General features: G+C 40.9%; 2 protein-coding genes across 2 annotated transcripts; one reads left to right on the forward strand and one right to left on the reverse strand.

The window, feature by feature from the left end:
• Positions 1-2321: 2321 nt before the first annotated feature.
• scd (stearoyl-CoA desaturase (delta-9-desaturase)) lies at positions 2322-8031 on the reverse strand. The gene is made up of 6 exons (XM_068583404.1): positions 7911-8031; positions 7362-7619; positions 6235-6365; positions 5927-6132; positions 5293-5525; positions 2322-4533 (listed from the first exon to the last, which is right to left on the reverse strand). The coding sequence occupies exons 2-6, from the start codon at positions 7594-7596 to the stop codon at positions 4334-4336; spliced, it is 1005 nt and encodes a 334-aa protein (XP_068439505.1). The 5' UTR covers positions 7597-7619; positions 7911-8031; the 3' UTR covers positions 2322-4333.
• Positions 8032-9426: 1395 nt separating this feature from the next.
• Positions 9427-13584, forward strand: dnajb12b (DnaJ heat shock protein family (Hsp40) member B12b). Its single transcript, XM_068583182.1, has 9 exons — positions 9427-9768; positions 10373-10538; positions 10626-10771; positions 10925-11098; positions 11208-11266; positions 11454-11563; positions 12123-12295; positions 12369-12511; positions 12627-13584. Exons 1-8 carry the CDS (start codon positions 9636-9638, stop codon positions 12488-12490), a joined length of 1083 nt encoding a protein of 360 aa, XP_068439283.1. The 5' UTR covers positions 9427-9635; the 3' UTR covers positions 12491-12511; positions 12627-13584.
• The last annotated feature ends 136 nt before the right edge of the window (positions 13585-13720 follow it).

Genomic DNA, 13720 nt, shown 5'->3' on the forward strand with positions numbered 1-13720 from the left:
AATGCAAAATTGGTGACTGACAATTTATTAACTATTTTGATCCTAATCCTTTGACTGACGAATGGTTTATTGCTCTATAATGCATTATTAAATAATTAGTAAAGCCCTTTTTGTTACAGCCTGTATCCTCAACCAGTATTTTTGATTTGAGTGCTATGCCGTCGTCCAAGATTTTGCTTTTCTTCATTTCTAAAGCAGAATTGGGGTTTTTTTGTTCATAGCCCTGGTCCCTGGTTGTTTAGTGTTTTCTATATTCTGTGTCTTGTAGTAAATGTGTCTTCCGTTTGCCTCGCAGCTCTATTCAGTACTTGAAAAAAGGAGGAGGAGCTTCTTACCAGGAGGGTGTGACCAGGTGTGTTGCGTTCACTGACTGGAATGAGATCATACCTGCCTGCACAGCATTGCAAAGCTCTGGTGAGGGTCTGTTAGCCCGGAAGCGCAAATAAAGCTCAACACGTCATCGATATGGGTGCCGATGTCTATTTTATATCATACCAAGTCCACGAATTTCCCTCTGTCGGCATTTTCTAACTCTAGTGCGTGCCACATGTAAGTTCGCACGTAGTCGTCACAGAAGTGTTCACGCGCCCGTCCTCCATTGGCGCAGGAGGATCATAAGTCAGGGCCTCGCCGCTGATTGGCCGGTGGGAGTCAGACGCTGTGTGCTGTGCAGCGCGACTGTTTTTTGGGGGTGTTGAACGGCAGTAACCTCCAGGCATCTCAGTCTGGGGCGACGCTCGTTCACTGCCACACATCACACCACACCACAGCCGCGGCCTGAGTCATGCTGTTGCTCCGCCTGCACGGGTCACTTCAATAAATCTGCAATGTGCCGAGTGTAACTTTGTGTCTACAAATATGAAGCAGGACTTTATGACGCTGCCAAAACACAGTGAAGTACTTCCATTGTATGCTGCTTTTCTACTTCTACCTCTGCATGCTCAGTGGAAAATGCTTTGCAAATTCATTATTAATACGAAATACAACCAACAAATACATTCAAGTATTATTATTAGTATATATTAAATAGATAGCAGCAGCTCCACCTATATCAAAATTAAGGGGATTCTTGCACAGTTGCAATGTGATATATATAAATTAATTTTAATTAAATACTGCTACCTTTTACTTTAGGTACTTTGGGTGCGTTAGTATATACTTTATTGATCATGCTGATTTAACAGTAGTCTTTTTACAGTGTGAACTTTTACTTTAATTTTAAAAAAGTGCCTCTTACATAAACTGAGCAGTTTGTGGTATTGCTGATTTTACTATTGCAAATTATCTGTATTTCTCCCAACACTAGAAGTGAGGGCTGCAACTAACTAACTAAATAATTAATTAAATGGATAGATGCATAAATAAAATTAGTCAATAGCATTTCAGAAACAAATGAAAGATTGCCTCTACTGTAGCACTGCAAAACAAGATATTCAATTTATAATTATAGGTAAGTCCCTAATATCAATAACAATATCAAGCTATGTTTTTGCTTCATGAATGACTTAACTAATGGATGACTCAACAAATACTTTTAGCATTGATAACCTTTGCCCAATAAGTATGACATAACATCCACGAACCACATTCAAACTCCTTAACCTGGAAAGGTCTGCTGGAACAAGCAAATATCTGGTCTGCACACCCTGGCTCTACATTCCTCTCTGCTCTGTGTGAACACATTGAGCACTTTATCAGTCTGCAGGCAAGAGCCAAGAATTTGAGTATTAAATAGCTTGCAAGTATTTGACTTGAACACTTATGTCAGCGGCAAAAATATACAGTTGAATGTGACAATACTTTGTTTGTCCAAACTTTGATGCATCAATAATAATACCGGTAACCTTTTAGTATAATATGACATCAACAGTCGCCATTCTGCCCACATAAGTACTTTCCTATTTATAGGAAACAATGTACACTAACACTGTGCGTCATAATCAGCCACAAGAACAGGCTTCTACTTCAAAACTGATGACGCCTGAGTCCAGCCATGACTGCCTTTACTTCTTCTTAGAATCAGACTTAATTCTTCTGCAGGCAGTTTGCTGTTGGAGCAGCAGCAGCAGTAGCAGCTGTATCACCTGTTTTACTTCTGACGGAGGTTCACGTGTCCGAAATATGTTTGTATCTGTCCCAGAATCTGAACTTTAAAAACATGTTAGAAGAGCTTTACGGGGAGAATCAACGTGACTGTGTGTAAATTATGGCTTCTTCTGGAAATTTTTACAATGACATTTTCAGAAAATTCCAAGACTTGTGCGGTTAAATATCAGAGAGACACAATGAATAACAGGGGAAAAAAAGAAGAGCAACAACTGTTAATTGTGTGTATTGAAAATATTGTGAATTTTATTTCAGAATAGAGTACAGTTGAGATTTTACATTATCATTCAGACTGACAACCTTTTGATCCTGTCATTAGGAAAAATGCTGATTCTGCTGTTCTGGGCAGCAGGAGTTGTTTGCATGGCTTGTGATACTGTCGGGTTTTGTTAGGTGCTTTGATGAAGCGCTAACATCCCTCACGACAGCACCTGATGGGTTGAAACTAGTTGGCACATCAGGGCCTATATGTTGCAGGTTAAATCTGTTGATTGAACATTTGCAGCAGGCAAATTTTTATTCTTGGATTATGAACTTCTGTCCTGAATTTTGAATTTAAAGCACTTTGTTTTTGTCAATTGAATTGGTGAATTTACCGAAATTAAACGTGTTTTCAGAATAAAAAACAATGTTCCATCTGGTGCTTCAGCCTGTAAACATGGACCGTGGTCAGATTTGGCGCGAAGAAGATCAGGAATGGATGCAAGTCATAAGGCAATAGGTTGTATCCTGACTCTTATAAAATAAACAGGAGCTCAAATTTGATTTATTTTACTTCCAAATATTGGAATGCAGAAAACTGGTTGAGCAATCTTTCTTTGAAGTCTATAAGGGGGGAAAAATCTAAAATAAATACATAAATAAGATAATCTAAGCATTCCGCACACCCGAATTGAAGATGAGCATAAACATTGATGCACTTAAAATTTAGCAATGACAATCAGCGTTGTAGGACATCAAAGGGAAACCTGACCCCGTCTCAGAAATCACCAAGGCAACAGTTCTGATGATCCAAAAGCGATGCAGCTCCACAGTACGTTACAAAAATAGACACAGCTCTGCCATTAGAGTTACCGATAAAACACCTCACCACAACACCTACGACAGTAAATCATCATGCATGGGTGGCATGTTGTTTTGTAACACCAGAACTGTCACATGACTGGCTGCTACATCGACCAATGAGATCTCTGCTGCAGATGTTTCTAGAGAAAATAGGGACATGTTGGATAAAAGAGGACATAAAGCCACTGATGCCACACTGTTAGAAAACTTCCACAAGAATGTTGGGTGAAGAAGCAATATCGACCTAAGTGTGCTCTAGTGGACCATTGCGATGATTTTACATATGTTGACAATTGGCACGCTCTTGGCACTATGATATATTCCTTAAAAACACAAAGTTGATTAAACATGGCATAGTTCTAAATTCAAATTACATTTATCTAACTGGTAAACTTGAATGGCAGCTTGCTATTTAATGATGAATGCCTCACCTATATGGTCTGAGGAATACTCAATCCATTTACTACACAGACTAAATACATTACTTTAGTTTTTTCTACTTATTTGGGTACATACTGCAACACGCTGCATGACTATGTTGTCAGTATAGTAAGTATAGAAGGAGGTCTGGGTACCCTCACTCTTCCATCATGTGCCATATTTCATTAAAGCCAAACAACGTCATTCAAACTCTCATCCCTTTTTTTTCCGAGATCTTAAAGCGCTCAAAAAGTTTATTGTCCGTGTATGAGAACGGTAAAAACTGTCTGTAAACAAGCAACGACAACGTATACGTATCATATCTTATCAGTTGAAATATTGTTACTCCATATTTTTAGAGCTCCACTTCTTATCTATTTTGATTAATAATTAAGTAATACTTACATAACATGAGCAGCTACGACTGACCCTGCATGAAGAATGCACACCAAAGTGGCAAAAGCAGCAGAGGATGAAGTTTTAAAATGTATCTACTTCCGATCTAAAGCATCTTTGCAGGACCATGGTCTGAACAGAAACCAAGGCAAAGAGCTTCGCAAAAATGTGTTTGTTTTTTTATCCAGCTTAAACAAATGATTTAGTTATAGCTACAAAATGTTGTCAAGGCCCTTATGAAGATGACTTTTATCCTCAGTGGATGAGAAATGTATAGCTGTCAAAGGACTGTGAAGCTTCTTCTTTTCGATTGTTTTTCCCCCGAAGCTGACCGCAATCATCAATCTTAGCCACTCCGGTGGCTTCCGTCTCCGGTGCGTTGTAATCGGGCCAGGACCAGCTCGCGGGACCCTCTCTTGACATCCGAGGCCAGGCCCAAGAAGCACATGAAGTCGATGAAACAAGTGGTAAGGTTCAACTTGCAGCCAAACTCGCTTGTTGCATAGTCAAAGGGGAACGTGTGGTGATAGTTGTGAAATCCTTCACCTGGAAGTTACAAGGAAAGAAAACGCCGTGAGCAAATCATGAAATCATTTTCATTCACAACCTGTGGAGCTAACGTCAGCAGACTACGTTGGCAAATATTTAGCTAGCGCGAGCACTTTTTTGCTACGCTAGCTACTGAATGGATACTGAATGGAAACTGAATGTACGCGCATGCTGCTTTTTCTTTTAAACGACTGCATCAGTGAAAAAAGGCCGACCCGGCTCGATAGTAAACGAGTTGACTAAATTTCATTGTCTTCTTTCTCGATCACCAGGTTTTGGGAGGGAGGGGCGGGGGGGTTTTGTTTTCACATTGTCATATGTAGGCTTCGGCATCTATCTGGATATATCTTTCAATCGCATTTTGGGGACCCTTCTGTCTGCTTCAATCTGAAATCCCTTTTTAGTTTTTGGTGGAACCAGTGGGAATAACTTTGATCTCCAGCATGAAATACACAAATTTAAATCCGCCTTTAAATTAGTTGCCCATTTGTTTGTGATGTACCGTTCTTCTATCATTGGTTGCCGAACTGGTTTCGGCGTAACTTGACCTACTTCAAACAAACTCTTGAACCCACTGCGAAGTGAGACATAGGCAACAGGTGCAACGTAAAGCTCTTAAGTAATCCTGCCAAACTGAATATTTATCTAGAGGCGGCACTTTCCTGACAGTCCTGAGTCCGAAAAATTCCTGTTTTCATTACATTCTTATCTTTTCTTTTGTTTCAGCGAGAGCATGTGCTTGAGTGCGTTTCATACCTATAGCACTGAATGTGACAAACTTGTTCTCCCTGGGGTTGATGGTCTTGTCATAGGGCCTGTTTCCCCACATGTGAGCCGCGCTGTTGACCAGCCAGGTGGCGTTCAGCACCAAGGTGTACCTCAACAGAGCGGGGATGAAGTACGCCACCCACAGAGACTCCCCCCACATGTACCAAGGCACGACCATGGGGATGAAGAAGCACATGAGCAGGACAGACGGCTTGTAATACCTGTTGAGAAGAGCAGAGAGAATGGCGCTGTTTACTCAGTACGACATAAGCACACAAGTCCACTGCTTGTCAGCCGTGGGATTTGTTCTGCTTTTCTTCAACGCGACAGTTTTCATTGAAGTCAAACGTGAGGACCAATCTCAACATGCACAAAAGACAAGTTAGTAATTGTCAACTTGCTAAACCAGAATTACGACAGACACCACTGTGCAGCGCCCGTGAGCTAACGGGTTGAATTTCCCTTTCTTTGCTCCATTGTTGTATTTGACATAACAGATAATATAATAAGGAAAAACGAATTCTGACAATTCACGGTGAACACTTCCTTTCCGAAAGTGCATTTTTTCCCCCCGGTTAAATACCCCCAAGTGTAAAATTAATCATTAACTAAAGCCACTTACTTCCTCTGAAACATCACAACTTTGTCAGACTTCAGGTCACTGAGTTCCAGCTTTTTTCCTTTCTCAATGACGTCCGGGTGTTTGCGCACCATCAGCCAGCCAATGTGAGCGAAGAAGAAGCCCCGGACGGCGTTGTGCGGGTCAGCGTCTGTCTCCGAATATTTGTGGTGAACCCTGTGGTCTCGAGCCCACTCGAAGATATCATTCTGTGGGTTCAGGCAAAGACAGCGATTGCATACACTGTAGAGACAACGTGGTCGTTAAACAGTAATTCAAACTGCTATTATCACAGCGGTGCGTGTGTCTACCTGAAATGACATGGAGTTGGCCAAACCAAGAAAGATCTTTAGAGGTAGTGTGGCCTTGTAGGATCTGTGACTCCACAGGCGATGAGCTCCTGCAGTAACTCCTAAAGCACTTATAAAAAAACAAAGACAGGCTGTGGGGAGAAAAGCAAAAACAAATTAGTACTGCTAGAATTGAAATACTGCACATTGCAATATCTCAGCATTGCATGCTTTTGGTACACTTGTACTCTCAGTGTTAGGACTACGGCTGATCCTGCAACAAGTGAGTCATCCATGTTACATTATTATGTATGCGTAACTAAAGGGGAGTAGAGTATTAAAAAAAAACAGTATAATAGTCATTCAAAAAGCTGAAATTATTAATGCACAATTGTATTTCCCCCCCTCATTATAGCTTACAAGGCCTTTCCTGTTTATTAAAAGCAACTTATTTGGCAATGTGTTCCAAGATGATCTCTACAATACAATCAAACCAGCTGTCCTGCAAAGCATGTATTGTTGAAGATTATTCAAATGTGTCTTTGACTGAACTGGTTTGTATAAGCCTACTTATATTGAGAGAGTTCAAATAAACATGACAAGTTGCATCAAACTGTGACAGCCACTTTGTAATAAGATTACTTCATGTCAGATGCTGACTGAATGGATAACACCGTTTTGATGTTGGCTCCATAAGACTGGAAATCCATTCATAAGTGCAGCCCCTGTGGTTTTAAATTCATAGCAAACGTCCATTCCAGTAAATTAAGTAATAAAGCAGAATCCAGCTTGTGTAATAACTATTTTTCTTGTCCTGGTACTTTATTTTAAAATAACAAAAATGAGTTGGTGTCTCTTGTTAAGAAACACACCGTACATTTCGTGAAAAGCGCACACTGTGCAGCATTAAAATACTTGCTGTGACATGAAATCTCTGGTGATATATGTCCTGATCTATAATCCCCACGACATGCAGAATACTGGGAGGAGCATGCACAAAATCTGTGCAACCACCTTTCGCTTGCAGTAGCGGGTGACATAACAGCTGTAATTTCAGTAATACACTGTTATCCACCAACAGAAAAATGGCCCCAAAAATAAACCCCCACGCTTTGCAGGAATACTGTAACAGGTAGGATTGTACTTACACCAAAGCAAGGTCAAATGAGATGCTGAAGGGAGGAGGAACACGCCGTAAGCGGCGCCTATATGCAATAGTGTCATCAAAACGACATTTGTCCATACGATGGTCGAGGGAGGCTTGGGCCCTTCTTTCTCTTTGTATGTGTGATCAAACACGTCTTCTCTGGCGGCTTCTGGAAGAACATTTCCGTTGCTCGAGTTGTGCTGCTGCTTCTTCACTAACGCCTCCGCCTCCGTCATCGTGGCTGCGGTTTTGTGATGCTCTGGGCGGTAAAAAAAAAAAAAAAAAAGAAGAAGAAGAAGAAAAGAAACACAAAACAAACAGACACAAATACGAGAAATGGTTATTTTTTTGTGTTTCGGTGATGAAGGCAGACTAAACCGGCGAATATAGGCCGTCGCGCTGACGAGGAAGAGGATGGTAATGTAACAATGATGCTGACTTCTTTCTCGCTGACATAACGTTACGACAGTATGGCTACGACGTTTTTGCTGCGTTGCGTAACACTCGTATTACACCTGTAGAGCAACTCAAAGGAAGGTAAATAACTCACCAAAGAGAAGCAGAAGAGTAGAAAAGAGATCCTGGCTGTGAAAAACGGAGATGAATGTGGGTGAAAACTACTGTAACCGGGAAAGAGAGTGAGAGATCGTCGGCTCCGCAGCAAACGCATCAGTAGGGGCAGGGCGAGACGCGATGGACCAATCAGCGCTCGGATGCCGCCTCGAACTCGGGCTCTGATTGGCTGCCTCGTTATCTGCTGTTCACCTTTTATTCATTCTTTGCCAGATGTACATTTACCTTCTCTGGACAGCCGCCGCTGCTGTCTAGACATAGATTGACATCGATCTAAAAATGATCACACATGTGTATTACATGATATAATGTCACACTATAAGATGTACTATATGCTTTTAATTGAATTAATTTAGCGTTCACGCTTTCAATCAATACTCCTTACACTACTACAATTACTATTACTTTACGGTACTTGTCATACATCTCATCAATATAATACTAATGCGAGCAATCAGAATAGTAAAAGCTTATAATAGATTGAGGAATAATTGTAACAAAAAAAGATCAGTAAAAGTGATCTCTCTCGAAATAATGTGAATGATACAGTAAGTGTACAGTTACACAAACTAATAATCGAATCTTGTGATTGTTAATCAATGATTTCACACAATGTTACACTGGAAATGTCACCGATTGCAAACAGTTTCGACGTTAGCCCTTAAAACTAGATACATACAGTTTATGGCCTGTTGCCTTTAGGCCCTCTAACATAATTTACGACGTTTACTGATTATATATACTGATCATTTGCATCAGTTATCTTAACCACCCTCATAGGAGGTCATGGTGCTGCCAGTTCAACCTACTTATCTCTTACATAAGACACGTGTCAACCGTTTTTGTTTTTGTCTACAGACACCAATTTAGGAAAAACATCTTTCTTACTTTGAAATTGCTCGATGGCCCAGTTTCCACCAGCACCTAAACGCAGCATGGGTTTGTGGAGAAGTGTGGAGCTGCAGCCCGTTGAAATAGTCTCCACCATATGGCTCGAGTCCCCGTACGTAAATGTAACCTGATCCGTGCGTATCAGGCGATGTATGCGCAAACATTTAATAATCTGAAAATAAATACAAAAATAAAACAGCAGATCTTTTCAGACATCTGTATAAACAGTTAACTGACGAAAAATATTAGACCTAACTAAACAATATATAAGTAAATATTAATATTCATTGAAGTTATGATGTGTGCATTTACTGTTTTACATATGTTAAAGCTAGGTTCAAATAGCTTGGTATTTGTCTGTTGGAGGGTGGAAGTTGCGCATTTGTGAATACGCACTCAGCGCTGTGTGTACATTGTCTTTTTTCTCATTTGCAGATCACGTACTATTCATTTGTGACTATTTGAGATGCATGTCCCTTCATGTGGTGTGAACTGAGGAGACAGTTTTCAATATATTTGACGGTATCCTAAAAAGGGTTGCCACATACATGAGTTTTCCCATTTAAAGACAGACGTTATGTCTCCATCTAGTGGATGTAAAGAGCCAGAGCGTCGACACTATCACACCTTGCAGACCTCTCTTTATACATCCAGAGTGCAGACAGGATAACCCCATTTTAACGTCTGTTTTCAGTATTAAAAGAAAAAGCAAAAAAACATTAAAAAGATAAAAACTGATGGGTAGCATCTACATGACGTCATCAGCGGGCGCCCGTATTTACTTCTGGTCCAGTTAGCTCATCCCGCTGCAATGGAGGTAAACAGGGACGAAGCGGAGCGCTGCATTGACATTGCAACTGCGGCGTTAACCAACGAGCAGCCGGAGAAGGCGCAGAGGTTCCTGGAGAAGGCGCAGAGGCTCTTCCCGACGGAGAAAGCGAAGGGTGAGTTAAGATGGCCGAGCCGTGTGAAAGGGGCGCATCAGCCGGGGAAGTCTGCAGCATCATCACCTGCAGCATCACCTGCATCCCGGATGAGCTCCGCGGCTCATGTAGCCGGGGCCTTTGAGAGCTAGCGAGCTAGCTGGGTTAGTTACTTAGATAATGTTGTCATTTCCAGACAAGCTTGTATGAATAGCAGTACATATTCTGTGCAGCTGCTCAACGTAAAACAGATGTGCTCTGGGTTTCAGTTGCTTTTCTATTAGATTGACAAGCCGAGAAAGTCTGTTGACTACAGGGCAAGAGAGGCAGAGGAGCACAAAGACCCCGAGATCCAAAATAATCAGTTTTTTATGTGTTGTATTGAATTTACAGTAATAATAATAATATCCATAGAACCATCCCTTCTTCCAGCTCTGGACCAAGAGGACCCATAATACACAAGTACAATGTACAGAAAAAACAAATTTATTTTATTTATTGAACCTTTATTTATCCAGAATATATTTATATTTTGTAATCTTTTTTACAAGGGCGTCTTGTCGAATGCACGTCTTTATGTATTGTTTATTTAATGTTTTTTGATATGTTATTATATCCCTTCTAGTACTACTGGAGCTAATAGCAAAAAATGGATTTACACCGAGACAAGACTTCAGTGGGATGTCGGGGCCTCGACAGCGGCAGAGCAACAGCGAGGATACCAGACCTGAAGAAAAGTCTTCAGACACCTCAAAATCCTACACGGCAGACCAGCTCGATGCTGTGAGGAGGTAAGGCTGTAAATCATGTGGAGACTCAGGTTTCTCTTTAGCCTTGATATTTCACCTAACACCAAGAGCCCTGTGTTCTCTACACAGGATAAAACAATGTAAAGACTTCTATGAAATCCTCGGGGTCCAGGCAGACGCCCCGGAAGATGAACTCAAAAGATCATATAGAAAACTTGCTTTGAAGTTCCACCCAGACAAGAATCACGCTCCTGGTGCGACAGAGGCGTTTAAAGGTGACCAGCAGGAACTTTCATTCATCACCGACCTTAGTGTCATGCAGAAAGCCAAAATATAGGCTATAATTATAGCTACAGAAGTTGTGCTTTAGCCCTTCTTTATGATAATGAAACTTCCATTGACGTATTCATTTTTTTCACATCTTACAGCTATTGGGAATGCGTATGCTGTTCTGAGTAATGTGAACAAAAGACAACAGTATGATCAATATGGCGAAGAGAGGAGGCATCCTTCCAGACACAGCCCGAACAATGGAAACTTTGAGCCAGATATTTCCCCTGAAGACCTTTTCAACATGTTTTTTGGAGGAGGTTATCCATCAAGTAAGTGCCGCTGCTTTGTGTTTTCACGCTAAGCTCGGGAGACAGTGTTTTCTTTGCCATGTTCGTTATGATCTGTCTATTAAGTGCTAGATGTGCTACGTTGATCTAGGTAATGCTAATGGGCGGATGCGTTACCAAAGGCGAGAGGGGAGAGAGCGACAGCGAGAAGTGAGTTTGATGTTGTCATTAGAGCTCCTGCAAACTGAAGACGTGCAAATAACGTAAAGTTCTTTTCAAACAGCAGCGGGAGATGTTGAGTAATTGCACCTTTTTGAGGTTACATTTTGCAATATTCAAGTGTCTTTCAGACATTGTTTTAAACAAAACGATTTTTGATTCAGCTGTTTCTTTGCAGGGAGGCTTTGCTCTCTTCGTGCAGGTCATGCCCATCCTCATCCTCGTTATTGTGTCGGCCCTCAGTCAGATCATGGTCAACAACCCCGCGTACAGCCTCAGCTACAGGCCGTGAGTGTGAATCCGTGTTCTGAACACCTGCCCGAGAAGGATGTTAAATAACCAGACTAACTGTTGCTCTACACAATTCCAATCCACTTGAAAATGTCTTCACATTGCCAACCCAAGTGTAGATCTATACATAACGTAGTTGTTATATTTTCTTGCTATTTGTTCAACAAACACATTTGAAATGTCACTGATTTATAGATTAACTAACCCAAAAGTAGTTTTACTTTCATGCTTACTTTCTAAGACAGATCAATTGTAATAATTTTCTGGTTTGATTTAGAAATAACATCTTAATACTGTCTCAAATAACTCAAAATAATGACAGAACCCTTTTGTGTTTGCGAGGATTGCTGGCTCCATTCATCTGGACTACTTCCATTTTGCATCGCATTGGTGTTTTAGATAAACATCTGAGCCGTTATCAGCCATGAGTCATGTTAATAGAGACAGACGGTTCCAGATCTGTCATCTGTTGTTGGTCATTCTTCCTCTCTCTCTCTCTCTCTCTCTCTCTGTCTCTCTCCCTCTCTCTCTCTCACTTTGTCTTATCTTCATGCAGGTCAGCAGGTTACGCACAGAGGAGGCTGACTGAGAACCTGAAGGTGCCATATTATGTGGGGGAGCAGTTCTCCAGGGAGTTCACTGGACTGAATTTGAAGAACTTGGAGCGGACGGTGGAGGAGGATTATGTTTCCAACCTTCGCAACAATTGCTGGAAGGAGAAACAACAGAGTATGTTTACCAAGAACTGTGCTTATTTATCCCCCCCTATATATATCTCATTAATTGTTTCTATTTCCTTCAGAGGAGGGCATGCTTTACAGAGCTCGATATTTCGGAGACACTGATCTGTACCAAAGAGCACAGAAGGCTCGCACACCGAGCTGCGCCAAGCTGTCCGAGATCACAGCCACATTACACGGTTGATGCTGCTCTCATAAGTAAAGCGTAAGTTCTCCACATGTTTCTTGTTTCTAAACATATTTTATTCTGAAGAGCTCCTTGTTTTATTTCATTTCACAAAAGGAAAATGTTTTCTTTATTTCTGTCTTCTTGTCTCCAGGTGTCCAGAATCAACACAACAGATTATTGGCTGTAAAAGATGATTGGCTGTAAATAGATGCTTAAACAATCTGGAGACTGCAGATGACTCAACAAGCAACACAAACAAACCAGCACCCAATGCATCAAATTTACCACACAAACTGGTTGAGGCCATTTCTGTGGGCTTTTTATGATGTGAAATGAAAATATAATGCTGATATATTGTTTTTAAATAGGGGGAAAACACTTAATATTGCTTATCCGCCTGATTAGATAGGGGCTTTGGGAAAAATTCCAAGCCCCATTTTTGAACGAGAGCCATGAAGCTGGCACAAGTCACTTTATGGTTTTGCGATAATGCAGTTTAGAACAAGAACATAAGGAGGGTGTACAGATGTTATTTATGTAGCAGTTCATAAGATACCACACTGAGCGCTTCCTCTTTAATTTTACACAGTCAAATCAGCAGAGGAGGGCAGTTGGAGGAGGATTTGCTGATTTGACGTCAAATGCACATTCTGAACTATGCAGGAATAATGTGAAACCTCTGATGAACATACACTCACGTCTTGGGTTTGTCAGACATTGAACACCTGAGATTTGTCTTCTATGTGTGTGTGTGTGTGTGTGAAATAGAAAGTATCCCTTTACACTTTGCCTCGTTTAATTGTGTAAGGAAAGAATGAAATGCTGTGACTTGATGGAACTTCACAATAAAAGCCAAAAGAATGAGAGATGTGCCTACCCACAAAGTGGGACTTTTACAGGTTCTACTTTTTGAACGTAATGTCTCTGATAAACATCGTCTGTTGGAAAAAAGCAATTTTTGTCACACCGTTTATGTTTATACAATGCTATTTACGCTTTGTATTATTTATTTAGAAAATGATTATTGGACTAAGATAACAAAACAGTTCTTGCTCACATTTTCCACCATGTTTTTACTCCCAGATGAAATTAAATATGGATGCTCAAAATGTGTTGGACGTGCCTCATTGCTCGTAGCACAACAAGCACAGAGGAGGAGTGGAGATAAAAGCTTAGTCAGCACATCCAGTATGTGAAGTCTGCCGGTCGGCCGGCGGAGGGCTGTGAATAGGAAACATGGCTTTG

This window comes from Clinocottus analis, unplaced genomic scaffold (genome assembly GCF_023055335.1).
Source record: "Clinocottus analis isolate CAN_PGR_092001 unplaced genomic scaffold, fCliAna1.0.p SCAF_19, whole genome shotgun sequence".
Lineage (NCBI taxonomy): Eukaryota > Metazoa > Chordata > Actinopteri > Perciformes > Cottidae > Clinocottus > Clinocottus analis.

Coding starts and splice junctions, on each gene's coding strand:
- dnajb12b (XM_068583182.1), top strand. CDS start 9,636: ATGGAGGTAAACAGGGACGAAGCGGAGCGCTGCATTGACATTGCAACT. Junction 11,099..11,207: donor TGGAGGAGGTTATCCATCAA/GTAAGTGCCGCT, acceptor ACGTTGATCTAG/GTAATGCTAATGGGCGGATG. Junction 11,564..12,122: donor TACAGCCTCAGCTACAGGCC/GTGAGTGTGAAT, acceptor ATCTTCATGCAG/GTCAGCAGGTTACGCACAGA.
- scd (XM_068583404.1), bottom strand. CDS start 7,596: ATGACGGAGGCGGAGGCGTTAGTGAAGAAGCAGCAGCACAACTCGAGC. Junction 6,366..7,361: donor TCATTTGACCTTGCTTTGGT/GTAAGTACAATC, acceptor TTCTCCCCACAG/CCTGTCTTTGTTTTTTTATA. Junction 4,534..5,292: donor TGTCACATTCAGTGCTATAG/GTATGAAACGCA, acceptor TGTAACTTCCAG/GTGAAGGATTTCACAACTAT.